Below are 13,377 nucleotides of genomic sequence, written 5' to 3' on the forward strand. Positions count from 1 at the left end.
GGCCAGCCTGGTCTCGAACTCCTGACCTTATGATCTGCCCGCCTCAGCCTCCCAAAGTGCTAGGATTACAGGCATGAGCCACCATACCTGGCCTTTTTCAGATTTTAGAGATAGGGTCTTGCCGTGTTATCCACACTGGTCTTGAATTCCTGGCCTCAGGTGATCCTCTTGCCTCAGCCTCCCAAAATGCTGGGATTACAGGTGTGAGCCACCGTGCTCAGCCCAGCTCCCAGCTTTTATCCTAACTTCCCTTCATGGATAATAAATTGGACCCTTTTGCACACAACACCCTGTCCTGCTCTGGGAGTGACCTCCAAACCATAGAAAAGCATGTTCACAGTCCAAACCAGTGGGTTTTCCCCTGGAATCCATGTCTCCTGGGGGTGAATAGCCCAAAGTCCCGTAGCCCATAAGAATCATCTGGGGGCCCTGTTGAGAATAAAAATTCCTGGGCCCATCCCAGGCCCCACAAATTAGACCCTCCAGGGAGTGGCCTGCAAGGCTGTATGTTGGACAGAACTACAGGTGGCTGTTATCACCATGGAAGTTAGGAAAACACTTTCAAGAGGTCAGTGGATAGGCTCCAGGAGTTTAAGACCCTTTGAAATTCTACATAGACCTAAGTGCCATTTTTGGGGGGGTGTCTATATCTTCAATCATATTATCAAAAGGGTCTGTGAACCAAAAAGGCCACCAAGAGACAGCACGGAAGATAAGAACACATACACATGTCCTTGATCTGATGAAACAGTCCACAGACAGCAGGCAGACCCTGTGTCTTCTTGACCACAGGCCCCTGCCGCCTAGTGTGGTACTGGCTTGGAGCAGGTGCCCAGTAAATGGTTGTTGAATGAATGAGCACGCATTTGCCGTAGTGCACTAGTACAGACCTTATGTACACATCCACCCTGGGGGCAGGAGACAGCAGGTATCTGGATTGTTACAGTAAGGCACAGCCTATTTCTGTCTATTACTGAAAGGCTTCCTGGAGTAAGTGGCTCTGCCCCAACATTCTTTGGTGGTTTTAAACAAGTGTTACCTATTTTGGAATACCCTCAAAAAGAGACATTTCCCAGAAACTGTGCCTTTGTGATGCTATGGCCCTGCACCTACCCGGCTCCCCACTGAGGGTCACTGCCAGAGGTTGTGCCCATTGGGTGGCCCTGACCATCACCCCCCACCCCACAGGGCGTGAAGGAGTTCAAGTGCGAGGTGTGTGGCCGGGAGTTCACCCTACAGGCAAACATGAAGCGGCATATGCTGATCCACACCAGCGTCCGGCCCTACCAGTGCCACATCTGCTTCAAGACCTTTGTGCAGAAGCAGACCCTCAAGACCCACATGATTGTACACTCGCCCGTGAAGCCATTCAAATGCAAGGTACCAGGCCGTCAGGCCCCGGGGCTGGGACCTCCCCAAGGGTGGCCTGGAATCAGCATGCCTGCAGCAGCTGTGGCCCACCAAGTGCTGGCCTGGCCAGTGTGGGCAAGAGGAGCCCCGGCTGGGTGAAACAGCGTGGGCTTTGGGGGTTGGGAGGGCAGGTGGGGATTCAGATCCTGAAAGCTGCTGAAGTTGGGTTTTTATGAGAGCTGGGGAGCGGGTGAAGGGTCATGGTGCAGCCACAGAGGAAGGACCCCATCCTGGGGGCTTAGTGCTGCTAGAGATCCAAGCCCTGGGTTTCTGATAACTCTGGCTCAGAGAAAGTGGGGCAGACCCACAGGAGCAGTGACCCGCAATGGATGGCTTGTGTCCCTGTCTCTCGGGTGTCTGGGGTCACATGGAAAAGCATAAAGAGAGAACTGTCCATAAAGAACAGGATTCTGGGCTGGGCATGGTGGTGCATGCCTGTAATCCCAGCATTTTGCGAGACTGAGGTGGGTGGATCATTTGAGGTATGGAGTTCGAGACCAGCCTGGCCAACGTGGTGAATCCCCTCCTCTACTAAAAATACAAAAAATTAGCTGGGCATGGTGGCACATGCCTGTAAAACCAGCTACTCAGGAGGCTAAGGCAGGAGAATCACTTGAACCCAGGAGGCAGAAGTTGCAGTGAGCCAAGATCATGCCACTGCAACAGAGTGAGAGTCTGTCTCAAAAAAAAAAAAAAAAGAATAGGATTCTGGCCCAGCCATAGAGGTGGGAGTGGGCTGGGGTCCAGGGAAAGCAGGTTCCCCACAGGCTCAGGACACCGGGTTGATGTGTTCTAGGTGTGCGGGAAGTCCTTCAACCGCATGTACAACCTGCTGGGTCACATGCACCTGCACGCGGGCAGCAAGCCCTTCAAGTGCCCCTACTGCTCCAGCAAGTTTAATCTCAAGGGCAACCTGAGCCGGCACATGAAGGTCAAGCATGGCGTCATGGACATCGGCCTGGACAGCCAAGGTGGGTGGGCCAAGCGCAATGGACAGAGCAGGAATGATACCAACATGGCACACTCAGGAGCCTCCTGCCCAGTTAGAGGAGTGGGGAGGCTGGCCAAGGCTGAGACTTCATTGGGATGGGCTCAGGTCTGGAGAGGGGGGGACCCTGGAGGGCCATGATGACAATAACGATGGGATATTTATGTCTTTTTCAAAGGACTTAAATGAGCTCACGTAAACAATATAATAAAAATCATAACTAACATTTATTGAGTGCTAACTGTGTGCCAGGCCTTTATTAACTCGTGATCCTCAGAGCAAGGTTGGCTCTGTTATTATCGTCATTTTACAGATGCAGAAACTGAAGAACAGTGAAGTTAGGTAGCTCATGCAAGATGACAACACAGCAGGAGGTGACAGACACTTTATTTCGTTACCGCAAGATAATATTTCAAATAAGTGGATGGGAAAGAAAGTTAAAAAGGGGAAAAAATGGCAGCTGGAAAGATAAGGGAGAGCCAGGTGAGGTCCCAACTCCCAATTACACCATGGGAGGTCCTAGGGAAGGGACATGCAGAGGGGAGATCTGAGCTTCCCAGCAACCAAGGCAAAAAAGTGTCAAATCAGTCACACTCTTCACAAGTGCCTGCCACAAACTATAAGCCACGTACTCATGAAAGGGCCAGACGGGCCTGACGTTAAGATCTGGGAGAAATTTTGGGAGAGGATCCTACACCTCAGCAGTTCATAGAAGTTTCAGAGGCTGTCAGAAAACATGCCAAGTATTAGTGGTAGCCTTTCCCTCCAGCAGTGGTCAGTACTAAAAGCATTTCTGTTGGGTGACAGCAAAGCTATTAGCCTCTCTGGCCTCATGGTGGGAAGGGACTGCTGTGGAGACTCCACAGGAAGGAGGGAGCCGACAGCACCACAGGGAGGCTCCTTCTACAGTTTGGAGATATTTCTGGTGCTGTGGCTGGGCATGATGGCTCACACCTATAATCCTGGCACTTTAGGAGGCCGAGGCAGCAGGATCACTTAAGGCCAGGAGTTTGATACCAAACCGGGCAACATAATGAGACCTGGTCTCTACAAAAATATTTTAAAATTAGCTGGGTGCAGTGGCGTGTGCCTATAGTCTTAGCTACTTGGGAGTCTAAGGCAGGAAGATCACTTGAGCCCGGGAGCTCAAGGCTGCAGTGAACTGTGATCGGACCACGGCACTCCAGCCTGGGTGACAAAGCAAGACCCTATCGCCAAAAAATAATAATAATAAAGAAATTCCGGTGTGCCTCTGAGTCACACCAGCTGGGAACATGCCTTGGCAGTAACCAGGTGAGCTGACTTGCCATGTGGGATTATTTACTGGAACGCAGTCAGGCACGCAGGGGACAGCTACAGTAGCCTTAACTCTGGTTTTGGTCAGCAGCTGACCAGTGAATGACCTGGGTTTTCTGGCAGAAACAGGTATCTCAAGTTATTTTGTTTTGTTTTTCAGTTGTCTATTAAGGTTGCTTCCAGTAGATGAGAATGAAACCCCGTCGGCTGCTCTTGGTAGCTCCTTGCTACTCAAAATGTGGTAGGAGGATGAGCAGCGTCGGCCCCACCTGGGATCTTGCTGGCCTCTCAGCTCCACCCACACCTGCTGAATCAGACTCTGCACTTCAAAAAGATCTCTGGGCCATTTGTTGCACAGTCAAGCTTGACACACACTGGACCAGACTAGTGCCTCGGAGTCTCCTGGAGGGCTTGTTGAAACAAAGTGCTGGCCCCACCCCCAGAGTTTCTGATTCAGTAGGTCTGGGGTGGGGTGTGAGACACTGCCTTTCCCACAAGTTCCCAGTTCTTAGCAAAAGGGCCGCTGGTTCAGGGACCTCACATTGAGAACCTTTGATCCAGACTCCAGAGGGCTGGCTGGCAGATCAGCTGCATGTTGGGAGTCACCTGAGGAATGTTTTAAATGCTGATGCCTGACTTTGGACCTGAGGTTCAAATGTAAGTGATCTGGAATGTGGCCTGGGATCAGGATTTTTGTAAAGCACTTTGGGTGATTCCATGTGCAGTAGATTTTGACAGCTGTGTTCCAGTGGGTCTGCCCTGTTGCTAACCCACCAGAAGGAAGCAGAGCAGACCATGCCTTCTTGGAAATAACAACTGGGACCATGAAGAGACTGTCAATGTTACAGCTCTTTTAGAATTTGTTAGGCTGGGTGTACTGGCTCACGCCTGTAATCCCAACACTTTGGGAGGCCAAGGTGGGCAGATCACCTGAGGTTGGGAGTTCGAGACCAGCCTGGCTAACATGATGAAACCCCGTCTGTACTAAAAATACAAAAATTAGCTGGGTATGTTGGCGCATGCCTGTAAACCCAGCTACTCAGGAGGCTGAGACAGGAGAATCGCTTGAACCTGGGAGACGGAGGTTGCAGTGAGCTGAGATGGTGCCACTGCACTCCAGCCTGGATGACACAGCGAGACTTTGACTCAAAAAAAAAAAAAAAAAAAAAAAAAAAGATTTTGTTTAGGTTTTCCAGTTTTTACCAGAAACCCCACCCCCTGTAAACAAGATTTTTTAAAAAGACTATCCCTGTACACCTTGTTCCTAGGGGTGGTGAAGGTACAACCTCTTTCTATATGAGCTCAGTCACCAGGGATGCTTAGAATTGCTCTATTCCCTGGCTGTACCAGATGACAGAATGAAGCGATTGGCCCTGGAACGACTGGCCTCCAGGTCCCCACCTCCCACATAAAGCCTTGGTCTGGGAAGCCCAGGCTTGATGCGTATGCAGAAGGCAGGCAGCATACATTCTAGACAGAACAATCTCGTAACTATGGGGCTGTCATTTGGGGAGGTGGATCAATGTCCTTATAAAAAATGCTACAGACTATTCTCTGGGGCCCACAGGACAGGACCAATAGACTTGATAAACACACTGGGGATGGCGTACAGAGACCCACAGGTAGAAATTTTCCCAAGGTGCTTTATTTAGCTTGTTTTTAAAACCAGCTATGTAACATGAGGGTGTGGCACTAGGACCGAGGGAAGAAACAGCCCAAATCTATAAGATACGGGACAGGTGACCTTGTTTTATAAAGTCCGGCAGACTCACAGTGTGTTAGATGCTACAGGCACACATAACAGATGCCCGGTCAGACTGGCCTAAACAATAAGGAAATTAAGAAATGGCTCAAGGCCAGGTGTGGTAGCACACACCTATCATCCCAGCTACTCGGAAGGCTGAGTTGGGAGGATTGCTTTGGGGTGAGGCTGCAGTGCGCCGTGATTGCACCACCGCACTCCAGCCTTGGCAAAAGAGCAAGACCTTGTCAAAAGTAGAAAGAAAAGAAATGTCTCAAAGTCTAGGCCCTCTTCAGAGCTGGCTGATTCAGCTCGCCAACAGTGACATCAGGGTGAGGCTTCCTCTGTCCACAGCATTAGCTGGGAATATCCTCATGGTCACAAGATGGCTGCCAGTGGCCATCAGGGTGTGTGCTTCCTAGTTCACATCCAGTAGAAGAGTAACAGCCTGCTCCCCTTAGCTCTCTGACATCAATGAGAAGGCGCTAAGAACTTACTAGCAGGCCTTTCCTCATGACCCACTCAACAGGATTGGGTCACATGCCTATTCCTGAACCACTAATTGGCAAGGGATGGGATTACCCTTAGACCAGTGGTTCTCAACTGAGCATGAGTATGTCTTCCAGGTGACACGTGGCCGTGTTTGGAGACATTTATGGTTGTCACAACTGGGGTGATGCTACTGCTATCTCATGGGTAGAGGCCAGGGATGCTGTTAAACGTCCTACAATGCACAGGACAGCCCCACAACGAAGAATTATGGCCCTAAGTGCCAAGGCTGACAAAGCCTGCCTTAGACCTGCTAGGGCTGCCCCCAGCCTGGGGTCTGCTTCCCCCACAACACACACATCTCAGCAGACAGGGCCAGAATGCACTTTGGGGGCCAGCCACAGCCCCTGCCAGCCTCCCAGGTCCCCCAGATCGTACCCTGGGCTTCCTCTGTAAGAGCTTTATAATTACAAAATTACAAGGGGCCTCTTCAGAGTGTTTGCCCGACATATCTTTATGAACCTACCCTGAGTGTTTGTCTGTCCCTGGAGAGCCAGGCCCAAGGATACCAATGAACAGAACCGATAGAAAAGCACAGATGCTGGCAGGAGGCCAAAGGAGGAACAGCATCCTCCAGCAGTTTGAGGCGGAGCAGCACAGTGGCTCAGAACAGCAGCATGTGCTGGGTGACCTTTGGCAAGTTGATTCACCTCTCTAAACCTCAGCCTTTTGAGCTGCTAAATGGGGTTGTTGTGACTGTTGGATGAGGCGAGGCCTGTGAAGTGGCTGGCATGCAGCAGGTGCTAATAAGTGTTGCAAAGGTGATGTGCAGGCAGCTTCCCGTGGCCAACGAGAAACACTGCAGAGAAGGAATAAGTAGGGCTTAGTGACTTTGATGGGTCAATGGAGGAATGACCCAAAGAAGACTTCAAGGCCAGGCCTGCAGTTCTCACAAGGGCCCTCACTGATAGCACCCACTCCCCCACACTCAGCTTTACGGCCTAGGTCTGGTGACCCAGCTAGAAGCCACAGGACCCTGAGGCGTCCAAGGGTGGGAAGGCTGAGAGGCAGCTGAGGCTCCTGGAGGCTGTGACTGGGAAGCCCTCTCTTTAGAAAGGCCATCAGCTTCCTGCGTGGGGGTGACTGGCTCCTCCCATGAGACAGTAGCCAGGTCTGACTGCGCCCCTCTCTTACAGACCCCATGATGGAGCTGACAGGCACTGACCCTTCTGAGCTCGACGGCCAGCAGGAGATGGAAGACTTTGAGGAGAACGCCTACAGCTATGCGAGCGTGGACAGCAGCGCCGAGGCCAGTGTCCTCACTGAACAGGCCATGAAAGAGATGGCCTACTACAATGTGCTATAGCACAAGCTGGGCCACCCCCAACGGGGACCAGGGGGGCCAGGGAATGGGGGTGAGACCCATGGGCTGCAGGCTGCACCTCCTGCAGCCGAGAAACAAGCTACTGCCCCACTGTTCTGAGCCCTCCCTCCCCAAGTCATTTGCACCACTAGGGACCTTTAGACCAAATGGAGACTGTACTACTGGCCCCGGCTGTGAGCCAGCACAGGCCCAGGCATCCCAGCAAGGGAAGGAGAACACATGAGGCCCAGATCTGAGTCTCCCTGGCCTGCTTCCATGGGGGGGTGGGAGAAGTGGGGCCACTGGGGACAGGTCACAAGGGCACAGGCCCTCGGGGTCTCTCCAGGCCCAGCAGAGCTCTTCAGGGGTCCTGACACTGGAAGAAGAGACCACTTGAGCCATGTCTTTTTTGCGGCCGACTCCTGCCTCTAAGGATGTCTGAGCTCCCTTCTGGCCAGTACTGCCCACCCCTCCCTTGTCCAGGCCCCCTTCCCTGCCCTGTCGACAGACTGCCAGGCAGGGCACTCTGCCTTCTACCTCCTGGGGTCTCCCACGTGCTCCTCAAGCCAGGCATGCACGTGGCCCTGGCCCTGGCCTGCAGGACAGCTGGGGGGAGCCCAGCCCCCAGAAGACCCCTGTCCTACATCCCTTCCTGGAAGCGGGTGTCCCTAAAGTGGACTGCAACACGTCATCCACTTCGGCCCTAGCTGGAACGCCTCACCAGGGGGCCCCCACCAGGAACAAAGCCGGGACAGGCCCTGCGTCGGGCACACACTAACAAAACCAGAAGCATGGGGCAGAGCAGGGCGGAGTGAGGGCACCACGGGGGACCAAGAAGGGTTGTCCTTGGGGAAGGCCCAGGACCGCCTGCGGGGGAGGGGGACCGCAGTCATTTCTTACTCCTCAGTGTCCACCTTGCGACGGGGATAACCACAAGTCAGCAGCTCCCCGGAAAGAGCAACGTATTTAAAAAAGGAAAGTGAAGCCCACAGAGGGAAATCAAGGGTTTTTTTGAGCAAAGGGGGTCTTCTGAAGGTAACTTATTTTTTTCTTTCCAACTGTGTGTCACCTATGACCTTTTCTGATGGAGATGCATTTTCTTTTTCCAAGCATAAGCTTCCTCGTGTGCTGCGCGTGCTTCCTACCCACCCACCCCGAGCAGCCTGGCCGGGCAGGACCGGGGCTCCATGGGGACTGTCGCACTGGCCCTGGAGGTGCAGCCGCTGGCAGCAGCCTCAGCAGGCTGGGGTGGGAGGCAGGAGAAAGCAGAGCTGGAAAGCCCTCCACCCCTGCCTGGCTCCTGCAGTTGCTGATTTGCTCCATCCCATGTCCCATCCTCGGCTGTCAGGGCTGCTGACTCTGACAGCAGCCAAGAGCTAGCTCTCTCGCTCACCTGCTCTCTTCCCCTCTGTTCCCACGCCAGCTCCTGCCCCTGGAACCAGAGACGACAGGCCCAGGGCAGTGAAATATCACATTCAGGAACTCTAGGGCACCCGGACCCCCACCCACTTGCCTCCTGAGGCCTCAGTGGGTCGTGGCAAGCAGGAGTCGTCCCCAAAGGCACAGATGAAGCCACTAACTTCAGCCTAGAAACCCAGAGAGGGGAACAGCCTGGGGTGGGAGGAACCAGTCTGCAGCGCAGCCACCCCCAAGGCTGGATCCTTAAGTGAAGGACCAAGCCAGGCCTCAGGGTGACTGTGATCAGGACTGAGGATGGACAAGGTGGCCCAAGTGTGGCTCCCAGACCCCAAGGCCCCACGACCTCCCAGGTGCCCGCCATGATGACCCTCAGGTGGCAGTGACCCCGTCACTGCACAAGACATTTTCTCCTGCTGAGCAGAAGGCATCATCCCCTGCAACTACCTCTTCCTACAACGTCTTTCTCCCCTGGTACCAAAAAGAACCCTGTACCTCCTCCTCCTCCTCCCACCTGCCAGTGCAGTGGCCTTGGTCTTGGAAACCAAAGGGAGAAGGTCTGGCCCCCCGGGTGGGGCTCTCCTTTCCCTCCCCCAGCCCCACTGTCAGCACTGGCCCTCTGTGAGGTTCGATACTTGAACGCCCCCTGCCCTGTGCCTTGGACCTGGGCAAAGCTAGGAGGAGGAAACAGCACAACTCACAGTTTGAGCTGGGGGGTGGTCTCGGCAAGGCTCCTGTCTGCACCCCTCCCTACCCTTCTCAAAAGAGGTGCACAGCCTCTCGGGTGACTTGGAAACTCCTGGACAAATTCCATTCTAACTTATTTTGACATGTATACAAACCAACTGTTTAGAGATTCCACTTGTGCAAAGCCCTACTGTGTTTTTATGTTCCTGTTTAAAAGAGAAGTTTACTTAGCAATAATTATAAATAAATGAATATTCTTTAGTGAGGTGACTGCAAATGCTTCTTTCCCCAGCTCTTGGGGACCTGGCCCTCACCCCTAGTAGGAACTTCCAGCAAAACTTCCCAGCCCCACACAGCAGGGCTGCACTCTCCAGGGGCGGCCCAGGGGAGGCTGAGACCATCCTCTGCACTGGAATGGCCACCTGCAGGGCCAGGCGCCTACAGCCACTGCCCCGGGCCCAAAAGAGTCAAGCCGGCCAAGGCCCCTGCATTCCCAGCACTGGCAGAGAAAAGCTGCTTCCCCTCCCTACCCACCCACATGGCTTCAGGAAAAAAGCCAGCTCCCGATGCCAGGCTGGGCTTCAGAGGCTGCATTCAGCAGAGCTGCCAGCCCTGTGCTGATGACAGGCAAGAAGAGGCAGGAAACCTTGAGCTTCCTCCCAGGGGCTGGGCCTGCTGGAGCCAGCAGCCCACATTTCTTCTTACAGCCCTGAGAGTTTCAGGGCATTACTCAGGAAGAGGAAGCGGGGGGTCACCGGTGTGGGTGGAGGGCTAGAGCCCTTCCAAGGCCCCTCAGTCTACAGCAATGGTCAGGTTTCAGGAGCCATAGGAGTCCCCCCAGTATTTAGGAAAGGGACTTTGTGAGTTGGGATTTTGAGAGATGGGGTCTCACTCTGTTACTCAGGTTGGAGTGCAGTGGTGCAATCATAGCTCACTACAGCCTCAAACTGCCGGCCTCCCAAAGTGCTGGGACTGTAGGCATGAGCCACCACACCTGGCCAGGATTTTATAAAGATTATACAACTCTTCTCCAGGACATTTTAACACCAAAAAGTAGAAGCTTTGCGGAACTTACTATGCAGTAGACAGTCCTTTTGATTATATGTAGCTTTAGAGCAACTTTTATTTTTCCTTTTTACATGGGGCTAAAGAACTTGCATAGAGCAATTTTTGTTTGTTTGTTTTTGAGACAGTCTTGCTCTGTCACCCAGTCTGGAGTGCAGTGGTGCAATCTCGACTCACTGCAACTTCTGCCTCCCAGGTTCAAGCCATTTTCCTGCCTCAGCCTCTCGAGTAGCTGGGACTACAGGTGCGCCATCACCATGCCCAGCTAATTTTTGTATTTTGAGTAGAGATGGGGTTTCACCATGTTGGCCAGGCTGGTCTCAAACTCCTGGCCTCAAGTGATCCACTCACCTCAGTCTCCCCAAGTACTGGGATTATAGGCGTGCACCACTATGCCTGGCTGAGAGCAATTTTTCACAAGCTTACTTTTCTAGTTTTGCCAACGCATGGTGAAAGTGAACTCAAGCCTGGGAACCGCTGGCCTAGACAATGCGGGGCCCTCGTTCACCCACACCCAAGCCCTGCCAAACTCAGTCAGCCTTGGAAAGGAGAAGTGTGAGGCGGGTGTGGGTAGGACTTGTTTTTAGTACCTAGAAAAAGGCTAAGAAAGTGATCTGGAGATGTTTAGAAGGTTAAAACCAACGAAGAAAACAATCAATGACAACCTATCAGGGACTGATTGACTCTCAGAATGCAGAACTGGACACAGAAACTGGATCATGCTAGAAATTTCCAGGGAACTCACAGGCCTGTGCCCTGAGTGTCTGAGAGCTCCGCAGGGGGCCCCTGTGGAATGCGGGATCCCAGGGCTGCCTGGTCCCCTCCCCGCGGTGGCAGCCCCTTCCTGAGGTGCTCTGGTCTGCCCCAGGGGAACCTGCCAGCTCTAGCAGGGCCTCTGCCTCAGGGTCCCACTACCTCCTCCCCTCAGGGACAAACACAGCAGACAGTTTTGTGAAGAGCTTTTTAGTAGCTAAATATGGCACCATGTGTTCCAAGGGCAATATAAATTACAGTATGCAAAACATACTGACTGGCTGAGGTAAAACACACTGCTCCTGCCTCACGTCTCCATGAGGGGAAACACACATATGCTTTTAAAAACATCTCGCTTACAAAAAAATCCCCTAGAAAGGCCTCCAGAGCGGGGCTGTGAGGCTCACCCTCTGCCGTGCTCAGGAGGACCTGCCGGCTCGGCCCTGGCCCGTCCACTGCAGCCATGGGTGGCGCCTCCCTCTACTGCCTGCCCAGGGCTCTGTCCAGGTTGCTCTTGATGGTGTCGAGGAAGTCCGTGGTGTTCAGGAAGTGCTCGTTCAGCTTCACACTGCAGAGAGAGCACCACTCACATCAGGGGCGGCTCCAGGCCCTTCCAGGGAACAGCCTGAGCTTGGGCATCAGAACAGCCATCTCCTGCCACCCAGGCTATAGGCCAGAGGCCAGCTATAGCCCACTGCCATGAAGCCACAGCGATTCGGCAGGCACCGGTAGGGTCTGTCTTTCCAGGTAACTGCTCTCCTGAGAGAAGCTGGGAGAGGGGTGTGGGCAGGGTCAGAAGGAGCTCTTGAGCAGCCAGCCTCAGGGATGGGGAGGAACTCACTAGGCCTGGTCTGCAGAGGCTGGCCTGAGCAATCTCTTGGGGCCATGGATATGTCCTGCCCCAGGCCCCCTGGCAGCTAAGCTGACTCATGAGGGGAACTTTAGGAAGGGTCCCCTGGCTTCCTCCCACCTGGCCCCAGGCTTTGCCCACCACCCCAGGCCACGCACTTGCTGAGGCCATGAATGCAGCCTGCCAGGTCCTTGGTCATGGCTCCGCTCTCCACCGTCTCCACGCACACCTTCTCCAGCGTCTGGGCAAACCTACGGGGGATGGGGCAGAATGAGACCCCATCTGTGCAAGGGCAGGACTCAGAGCCTGTCCTGAGCAGCTCCGGCCTTTCCCTCCATGCTTACCTGATGAGGTCCTGGTTCCCATCCAGTTTCCCTCGGTGCTCCAGGCCACGCGTCCAGGCAAAGATGCTGGCGATGGGGTTGGTGCTGGTGGGCCGGCCCTGGGGACGGGGGTCGCAGGGGGATCAAGAGCCGAGCCAGCTAGCGAGGAGGCTGCCCAGATACAGCTGCCCACCCCTGGACTGGCGGGTCAGGCTCATCCTTCCAGCCCTTAGCCCAGTGGGCTAGAGGTAGAGGGGCATTGTGAGGCCCCATGCCCTGCACTCACCTTCTGGTGCTCCCGATAGTGGCGGGTGACGGTCCCATGAGCAGCCTCAGCCTCAATCGTCTTCCCATCAGGGCAGACCAGGACAGACGTCATCAGGCCAAGAGAGCCAAAGCCTGGAGGGTAGAAAGCCTTTCTCTCAGGGCCTCGCCTCTCCTGGGGCCACCCAGCTGAGCCCTGCTGCCCTCTACAACCCAATATTGTAGCTGTCACAGTTTGTGGCTCTACTCAGCCTCCCCCAACTGCAACTGGGAGGACAGGGACTGTTCCAGGCCTCTCCACCCTGCTGTGGGTCTCCAGGGCCCAGCACAGGGCTGGAGGGCACTAGAGGGTGGCTATCACCAGCACGTTAACATCCATCTGTGTCACCAGCTCCAGGCACCCCACAGCCTGTGGCCCATAGGGCCCAAGACCCCACAGAGTCCTGTGGTCCCCCACAGCCTCCACCCAGCCTGGCTCATGACCTGGAGGCACATTCAAGCAAAACAATAAAGCTGTGGTCAGCTATTTCCCAACAATCACTTTTGCAGCTGCTCTCTTAGGCCACTTTCAAGCTTTTTGATTAATTTCCGAATGTTCCCAAATCCACATGTCAACTCCAGCAAACTTTTCTATTGTCAAGGGCTCCAGGGCTTCAAAGGCACCCTCATGACACCAAAATAAGGATTGAAGAAAGAAAACATGGACAACATCTACAGGAAAATGCTTTATCT

At 53.9% G+C, this 13,377-nt stretch overlaps 2 protein-coding genes and 1 non-coding gene across 8 annotated transcripts in view; 2 read left to right on the plus strand and 1 right to left on the minus strand.

Moving 5' to 3' along the window:
• ZNF710 (zinc finger protein 710) overlaps positions 1-9,660 on the plus strand; it is an 81,142-nt gene extending 71,482 nt beyond the window's left edge. For 4 of the 5 annotated variants that reach the window (XM_023187150.2, XM_023187152.2, XM_023187151.1 and 1 more), the window contains exons 3-5: positions 1,189-1,380; positions 2,207-2,381; positions 7,121-9,660. In XM_023187150.2, the coding sequence (XP_023042918.1) occupies positions 1,189-1,380; positions 2,207-2,381; positions 7,121-7,290 (537 nt within the window). In that variant the 3' untranslated portion in view covers positions 7,291-9,660. The remainder of the gene's footprint in view (positions 1-1,188; positions 1,381-2,206; positions 2,382-7,120) is intronic. The other variant, XM_023187154.2, reaches the window with a different exon arrangement.
• Positions 4,532-4,594, plus strand: LOC111522943. Its single transcript, XR_002725378.1, has one exon. It is a non-coding gene; the product is annotated as a U7 small nuclear RNA (small nuclear RNA).
• Positions 9,661-11,402: 1,742 nt separating the features above from the next.
• IDH2 (isocitrate dehydrogenase (NADP(+)) 2) overlaps positions 11,403-13,377 on the minus strand; it is an 18,681-nt gene continuing 16,706 nt past the window's right edge. For both annotated transcript variants that reach the window (XM_023187155.1, XM_023187156.2), the window contains 4 exons: positions 12,668-12,780; positions 12,403-12,500; positions 12,217-12,309; positions 11,403-11,776 (listed from right to left, as the gene is read on the minus strand). In XM_023187155.1, the coding sequence (XP_023042923.1) occupies positions 11,689-11,776; positions 12,217-12,309; positions 12,403-12,500; positions 12,668-12,780 (392 nt within the window). In that variant the 3' untranslated portion in view covers positions 11,403-11,688. The remainder of the gene's footprint in view (positions 11,777-12,216; positions 12,310-12,402; positions 12,501-12,667; positions 12,781-13,377) is intronic.

The sequence above is a fragment of the Piliocolobus tephrosceles genome, chromosome 6 (assembly GCF_002776525.5).
Source record: "Piliocolobus tephrosceles isolate RC106 chromosome 6, ASM277652v3, whole genome shotgun sequence".
NCBI lineage: Eukaryota > Metazoa > Chordata > Mammalia > Primates > Cercopithecidae > Piliocolobus > Piliocolobus tephrosceles.